Genomic DNA, 8,842 nt, shown 5'->3' on the forward strand with positions numbered 1-8,842 from the left:
GCTACATCTTTCAAGACTTCATAATGTGTTAAGTCTTTCTGTTCAATACCACATGAAATTTATTGATTGATTTATTCACTTATGAATCACTCTGTATAATGGCTTGAACTTAAGAAAACAACAACGAACGATCAATACAGTTATTAATGTTATAAATCATCTAGTTGTGTACTTCAAAAGTAAACATACTTTTAATGACCTATTTATTTTCTGAAAAGAAAACAACAAACCGTTATTTAAGAATTTAATTTATTTGAAATATTAATCTTTGATCATTCTTTCTGATCACGTAGGTAGAGTACCTAAGGAACACATACCATGGCCTGCACGCTTCTCTTTACCCTGGCGACATGCTTGATTGTGGTCAGTGCACAGAATGTACCACTTTACAATCCTCAATACGATTCAAATCCTACGCCTGCACCCAGCTACCAGCAAGTGGCCCCATACAATCCACTGTCAGCATACGTGTTTAAAAAAAACACCCCAATGTATAATGCTAACTACGCACCATCTGTAGTTGCCAGTTACGCATTGAACCCGTCACAGCCATCTTATCAGGTGGGGAGTTATCCTGTGTCGGCAACGAACCAGGCATACGGTAGCCCAAGTCCTGCTTCACAAAGCAATACTCAGACTGTCTCCCAAGATTATTCTCCTGTCAGTTATCCAGTTTACACGGAGCCATCAAAAACAGCAACCTACTCCAGCCCGTCAGTTTACGCAGAGCCATCAAAAACAGCAACCTACTCCAACCCGTCAGTTTACGCAGAGCCATCAAAAACAGCAACCTACTCTAGCCCCTCAACCTACTCTAACCAACCAACCAATGTCAACCCATCAGTCTACTCAGAGCCATTAAAAACAGCAACATATACCAACCCTTCAACCTACTCTAGCCCTTCAACCTACTCCAACCCACCAACCTACTCCAATCCATCTGTCTACTCAGAGCCATCAAAAACAGCAACCTATTCCAGCCCTTCAACCTACAACCAACCAACCTACTCCAACCCATCTGTCTACTCAGAGCCATCAAAAACAGCAACCTACTCCAGCCCCTCAACCTACTCCGACCAACCAACTTACTCCAACCCATCAGTCTACTCAGAGCCATCAAAAACAGCAACATACTCCAGCTCTTCAACCTACTCCAACCAACCAACTTACTCCAACCCACCAGTCTACTCAGAGCCATCAAAAACAGCAACCTACTCCAGCCCTTCAACCTACTCCAACCCATCTGTCTACTCAGAGCCATCAAAAACAGCAACCTACTCCAGCCCTTCAACCTACTCTAACCTACCAACCTACTCCAACCCATCTGTCTACTCAGAGCCATCAAAAACAGCAACCTACTCCAGCCCTTCAACCTACTCCAACCAACCAACCTACTCCAACCCATCTGTCTACTCAGAGCCATCAAAAACAGCAACCTACTCCAGTCCTTCAACCTACTCCAACCAACCAACCTACTCCAACCCATCTGTCTACTCAGAGCCATCAAAAACAGCAACCTACTCCAGCCCTTCAACCTACTCCAACCAACCAACCAATTCCAACCCATCTGTCTACTCAGAGCCATCAAAAACAGCAACATACAGCAAACCTTCAACCTACTCCAACCCATCAACCTACTCCAACCCATCAACGTACTCCAACCCATCAACCTACTCCAATCCATCAACCTACTCCAACCCATCAACGTATTCCAACCCATCAACCTACTCCAACCCATCAACCTACTCCAACCCATCAGCCTACTCCAACCCATCAACTTATTCACAATCATCAAAGGTTGTCTCCTTTCCAGCATCTAATACCTTTTATAAACCTTCTCCTTACAATAATCCAAGTTCTTCCTCTGCCTACCAAGCAGGCTCACAGACATACAGCAATCAAAATAAGCAGCAGTACAATAACCAAAATCAAGGTCAACAGTACTTTAACCAAGCTCAGAATGGCCAGCAGTACTCCAACAAAGCTCAGAATGGTCAACAGTACTCTAACCAAGCTCAGAATGGTCAACAGTACTCTAACCAAGCTCAGAATGGTCAACAGTACTCTAACCAAGCTCAGAATGGTCAACAGTATGCTAACAAAGCTCAGAATGGTCAACAGTACGCTAACAAAGCTCAGAATGGTCAACAGTACTCCAAACAAGGTTCATACAGTTCAAAACGTAAGTTGAGAATGTATTTTTACATTTAAGACTTTTCTTTACAAGTTAGAACTTCATGGAGCCTGGAACCTAGACCCGGATCTCAAAAACAGCTCTAACGAAAAAATAACTGTTTTTTATCCTTCTATTATAAAAAGTTTTTTTTCGACCCATTGGTATTATTGAGCAATGGAATAGATTCATTGAAGGATTAAAAAGCCGGCCATGTACCAATGTGCCAATAATCATAATCATAATAAGGCAATTTTGAAGATAAAAGATGAATGCAGTGTTTCTCATGGCTACGCAAACCCAGTTTGCGACCTGCATATTTTCCCGTATTTCCTACAGACAAAGCCTTTGTCCGCTGGCGGTGTATTAAAGTTTTCTTTCCGACTTCTTCGCCTGTAACCAATAATGGCTTTTCTGTGAGTCTCAATAGTCTCGCAGCCTTCGTGAGAACTTTCCAACTGTCTTTTCAGAGGCCATCTGCTGCCAGCTACTTTTCTCTATCTATGTGAGGGCTAAATGGCGCCTCAGTTGATTTTTATAGCGCTTACAGGGGCACCTGTGTTACGCTCGCCAAAGAAGATCGCCTTTTGGTATGCGGTCGTCTTCTTTTCGGGATGTCTCCGACCTATAATCAAAATGTTATTTAAAAAATATTTTACGAGGATTTGTGTGTTTCTGTTTATTAAATTGAGCGGTGTCTGCTGTGCAAGTAAGCGGCTAATACGTGAGTGTACAACAGTAGATAATGGGAAGTGTACAGTAGTAGGGCATGGGATGTGTACAAGATGTGTGTAGGTAGTTGAACAAGCTTTTAGAAATGTACAAATAAAGGGAATACCAACCTTTTCTTACAAGCACAGATACACACTGGTAGACACAATCATACGACACTCATACAATGTTGGTAAGAAAAACTAGTTCAACAGTATTTATCTTAGTATTTCAGCGCAGTCTCATGTTTCTATACCTTGTACTGTGTAACATAATGGCAGCGCAGTCTCATGTTTCTATACCTTGTACTGTGTAACATAATGGCACAGGGCCTCTCACGTAGACCTTTATATGTTTGTTTAAAAGTTGTTTCTTCTGTTCCTTCAGCCTGTGGTGATGGTATCGCTGCTCATCCTAATGACATCTACAAGTTTTTGCTGGGCGACATTGAGATGGCGTGTCCCTACGGAACGTATTTCGACTCGGGACTCTGCACCTGTCAGCATATAGCTGGTGAGTTGACCAATGTTTAATTGTTGCTGTCGTTGATGTAATGTGAGTTCCAAACAAAAAAGGATTCAAACGTAGGTAAAATGTTTAACGACACTTGCCCATCTCTTCAATTCATTCTGTGACAGTGGTCGATTTTATTTTGAGTTGATTTCTGGATATTTATTGGAGGAATTAAAAAAAAAACCACAACATTTTCGTGAACTTTAAAAATTTTTTTTCCCTTTAATCTCAAATAAAAATACTATCCAATCACCCTGTCTGTCTGGTTGGAATCTTTTATACGTAATTTCTTCCACTTCCCATAATTGGATTACGTTGAAACTTTGCACAATTATTCATTGTCGATGACAACACGTGAGTCATTCAAAACATTAAACAATTACTTTATTAAGTAGTGGGGATTAATTAAATTATTTTATATAGAGAAAGTAGGGCCTACTACACTAAGAGCATATAAGCCTTGTGTAGAGTATTTTGTCGTTCGTTAAAATGTTTACACTGACTCCTTGCAAAAGCCAAGAGAACCCTTTACTTTTATAAGTACTTGGATACATAAGACGCTTAAGGTCGGCCTTCCATAGTGGAGGCTCAAGACTCGAGCAACTTTCACAAAAATGTTTGTAAAAAGACAGCAAGGACAAAAATCTCCCAGATTCAGCCTCCCACCCCTTACTGATTCATTAAAGTGATTGGTCCATAGAACACTGAACATGCTATAAGCACGAAAGTTGCTTAGAATTAAAACATTCAGTAAAAATATCTCCAATCGAACACATGTATTATTGTTATTCTAGATCTACTAAAAATTGTTTACAGAATTGATTCAAAATTATTGATGTAATTATACTAAATGTAAAAATTTTTTTTTTTTAGTATTTTGCTTGTTTTAAATTATACTTACTATCTGTCTATGCGGAAGGTTTGGGCTAGGATGTAATAACCAACAATTAGGAGAAACATCCGAAGCATATAAAAAACAACAACAACAAAGTTTGATAACAAGCTAATACAAAAAAACAACGTAAATACGACTTTATAAACCGCACTTTTTTCCCCTTGGTCTCCTTTCGAGATTCTCGGCTCTCCCACACAACCCCCCACTATTCTGTTGACGAATTTTTCATCCTAGTTAAAACTAGACAAACTGCAGACCTGTAAGGGAAGATGATTGACTTACTAGACACATACATTTGTATCTCATGGTTCTCCGACATCATCTAACATTATCTTTTTTTTTCAGAATCCTATGGGTCAGACGCCTATGATGACAAGTATTAAATTGTAACATCCTGGAGCAATAGAAGGACACTTAAGCTCTGGTCTGTTTCATGCATGACGGAAACTAGATGACGTCAGAGCACATCATGGCTGCCATCACTTTGTCTTGTTTTATAACTTCAAAACATAAAACAAATAAAAAATAATTAAAACAAATATTGATCAATAGACTGGTGTTGTTTATGGGTTTGTGTATGTTGGAAACTGGGGTAGGGGGTTGTCAAGGCTCATGTCTGAATATGAACGATATGATAGAGTTATCCCCAGTCTCTACTGTAGAAATACTACAGACTGGACTATCAACCTATAAACTACTATAGAAATACTTAGGACAGAGTGCAGGCTGGACTATCAACCTATAAACTACTATAGAAATAGTTAGGACAGAGTGCAGGCTGGACTATCAACCTATAAACTACTATAGAAATAGTTAGGACAGAGTGCAGGCTGGACTATCAACCTATAAACTACTATAGAAATACTTAGGACAGAGTGCAGGCTGGACTATCAACCTATAAACTACTATAGAAATACTTAGGACAGAGTGGACTATCAACCTAAGAAAAAATGAGAGTTATGTTCTAAAATTCTAGAAGAATCCAACCCTCCTCCTCCTCCTACTAAAGAAACCGTGCTGTTGTGTGTAGTGCATGTATGTCACCATACAGGACAATAAAATGTGTGGTTTCCCAGAGCTGTCCAGACGGAGACCAACAAGTTTGAGGCAGATGAAAAGAATATACATCCATTGTTAATGTCTTTATTGTCTTCACTGCTCTACTCTAAGGAGCGACTCATATCTCCTCCCCCCCCCCTGGAGGAAGCGATACAATATCGAATCCAATCATCAACGGAACTTAAGTAAAGTTCCCCTTTCAGACCTTGTGATCTATAAGCATGGGCGCCCGCCAAATTTTAGACATTTTTTTCGCACCATCAAATCAATTAACTTCTAAGTAGCAACTGAACAAGTCGTGCTTCCACTGGTTAATGTAGTAGAAGATTAGCCTATGCATAACAGGAATGGATGACCAACCATGTACGTGCACGCCTCTGAATTCTGAGTAGCCACATTTTAGCCAATTTTTTAAAAAATATTTTATAATGAAAACATCTTCCAGATCTGTTTTGTTTTTATTACGTAGATGTAGATTTAATCAGAATTCAGGGGGGTGCAAGTGCGCCACCATGTACCCCCCTGCGGGCGCCCATGCAGTATAGATTCAAAAGTTTAATAAACTAATGTTCAAGAAATTGTTGCGCATCGTCCTCTAAGCCTAAATCTAAACGCATATCATTGGAATATTAAAAAGTGTATTAGTAACAAGTAGTGCTTCCCCTAAAGTACAGTTGTAAAGATATGCTATTATTGTAACTAGAATTGGCAAATCTGTAGTTCATGTCCGACCATGTACGATTTATTATAGGCTAGCAATTCTTTGCACAATAAAGGGTTTTAATATTGTATAGCATGTTTTTTTGTGACGAATTGTTTTCATTTACACATAGATTTAGTTATTATGAATGCCACAAGGTCGACTTTCAGTAAACATTTTGTATGGTCATTTAACAAAAGGCAGGTCGTCCATTGCTAAGGTATACTGATGTATGCTCTTCAAAATCGACACTAACAGCTGGGGAAAAAGTGGCACTGGATAGATCCACATGAAGAGCGAGCATTAAAGGAAAGGTCCTGGACTGCAGATGCCATACACAATAACAGTAGAAAAGAATGGTGAAAGTACAAAGGATTGGCTTTTTTACCTTTTTAGTCACACAAGAAGTTGCAAAGGGAAAAAATCGTCTTGAGACGTAAAATGCCACAATTACTTTTTATAATATTTGGTTAAGGTCTAGGATAGTTTTATTTTCGTTGGAGGAGAAATCCTTGCCAATTATGTTTCGATGTGATAAATGTTCTGGTTTCTTTAAACAAAAGTAAACAGTGTAAATGTATTAACGTCTTGCGGTCAGTGTCATCGCTCGATAAAATAGCAGATGAAACAAGTCCACCAGTTTACAAATGAAGAGATACAAGAAAGTTCTTCACATGCCAACGTTCAAGTCAAACCGTTGTGTTTATAACACGATCAAGTCTTTTCAAAGCATTCCGACTCTCAGAATTTGCAAAGTTATAAACTCGCGCTCGTAGGTCATGACAAGGCCGACTCACGATAAAACACATCTTGAGAGACAGCTATTTATTTAGATTAGTCGGTTATAAAAAAATGCACACAAAAACTGCAAATAGACACTAATGTGTGTAAGTTGATTTGGATCAACGGAGCATTGGCAGCAGCACGAAACCAGAAAAATGCATCATAAACTAACTGCATTTGCTTGGTATTTTAGTGAAGAATTTGTAGATATCTCAGGCACTGAGCAGATGTCTTTAAGTGTTAATTTTGTTGATTGCGATTGTATTCGATCTCATTGGTTTAGTTCCAGTGGTTCAGAGAGACTAATTGCATGTGTCTAATGTCATTGTACAGTCTAGATACGGAGAAAATACTCGGCCAAGGCTGCCCCGTGATGGCTGGTATTCTTTTTCCATAACTGTCCCTAGCGTAAGCGTTGGTGCTAAATTTACCTATTTTGTGTGAGACACAATCAACTGAAAAAAAACTAATCCATTCGAGATTTAAGTCTCAACTTTGAGATCTTTGACTGTTTGGCGGATCTTAAAATACCGACTGCAAGTGAAACCAAACAAAAAAATACCTGCTGCTTTTTGTCATGGAAAAAAACATTTCATAAGCAGAAGAAGGCTGGGTTTATATTATTTTCTCATGAACGGTGTGCTTGTGAGAGAAGTGAAGTTAATTTAGACCTAAAATACTAATAAACAATCATTATGGTGTTAGACGAGGACGGACCTCAGTATTGTGCAAACTCCTGCCAGCAGAAATACAGTATTTCTTTAGTACACGAAAAGGTTATCTGGGTGAATTTCACCGCAATTTGTATTTTAAAAGCATTTACAAAAAAAAAAAATAAAAAAAAAAATGGAACGACCAGAAGTCAAACTCGTAGCTCATGCCTCCTCGGAACGACGTGCTCACCACTCTGCTAGTCAGATGAGGGAACAAAACCCGAATTATTGGCCCGAATAGCACAGTCCACAGCAGCCCTTTCAAAACTTAAAATAATATGGAAAGATAAGGGCTTAGCCTTCGGCACCAAAATCAGACTGATGCGCTCTCTGGTCATGGCCACATTTTTATATGCTTGTGAGTCGTGGACGTTGAATGCAGAGCTTGAGAGGAGGATCCTAGCAATGGAATTGAGATGCTACAGAAGGATCCTAGGCATCACATTCAAAGACCGCATCACAAACCAAGAAATCAGAGACAGGGTTACTGTAGCGATCGGAGCTCATGACGACCTGCTTACTATTGTGAAAAAACGAAAGCTTAAAACCTTTGGCCACATTACGAGATCTACGGGGCTCGCAAAGACCTTTCTTCAGGGAACAGTGCCAGGAAAAGAAGAAGAGGCAGACAGAAAAAGCGATGGGAGGACAACATTAAATAATGGACAGGCCTGCCATTGAGAGAGGTTCTGAACAAGGCAAAAAAAAGGGAGGAATGGAGAAAGACGGTCGACAAATCTTGCCTGGTGCCCCAACGGTCCAACAGACTAAGGGATAGGTAAAGGTAAAAAAAAAGTCAGGTACTTATGACTAGAGAAATTTGTATAGTAATTTCTTGTTTGGTTCAAATTATAGCTGCGAATGGATTGTTCCAGCACTCCTATGGATTTCTATACTAGTCTATCTAAAATTGGGTAAAGCTTAGATAAATCTATATATTGACAAGCGTACATCATGCTGTGTCTATTTAGCCAAACATCTAAGAAAAATATATAGAAAGGAAATTGTTATGTAGGAATGGCCTTCCAAACTCCTTTGGAGGGTATTACCTTCAAAATTCTCAGTACTTATTTTAATTATTTAAACTCGACGTTTCTAATTAGGTAGCGCAACGGTTTATATAAGCAAAGAATAAACATGTTTTTCAGTACTCTAGAGATGTCCAATAGTGTGAGTTTTTGTATTTATATTAAGTATATATTAATATTAAAACTGGTTTAAACTTAAAATAAACTATTCCAAAAACATTTAAATTTTAATTTAAAAAAATCAAAAGTATATTTTTTTAATGTTAA

General features: G+C 38.8%; 1 protein-coding gene across 2 annotated transcripts; it reads left to right on the top strand.

The window, feature by feature from the left end:
• Positions 1–318: 318 nt before the first annotated feature.
• Positions 319–4,831, top strand: LOC106065114 (uncharacterized). Of its 2 annotated transcripts, XM_056025194.1 has the most exons (4): positions 319–701; positions 747–2,182; positions 3,272–3,397; positions 4,638–4,831. In XM_056025194.1, exons 1-4 carry the CDS (start codon positions 319–321, stop codon positions 4,673–4,675), a joined length of 1,983 nt encoding a protein of 660 aa, XP_055881169.1. In that variant the 3' UTR covers positions 4,676–4,831. The 2 variants fall into 2 exon arrangements, with proteins under 2 accessions (XP_055881169.1, XP_055881168.1); XM_056025193.1 differs by having other exon boundaries at positions 319–2,182.
• The last annotated feature ends 4,011 nt before the right edge of the window (positions 4,832–8,842 follow it).

This window comes from Biomphalaria glabrata, chromosome 1 (genome assembly GCF_947242115.1).
Source record: "Biomphalaria glabrata chromosome 1, xgBioGlab47.1, whole genome shotgun sequence".
Lineage (NCBI taxonomy): Eukaryota > Metazoa > Mollusca > Gastropoda > Planorbidae > Biomphalaria > Biomphalaria glabrata.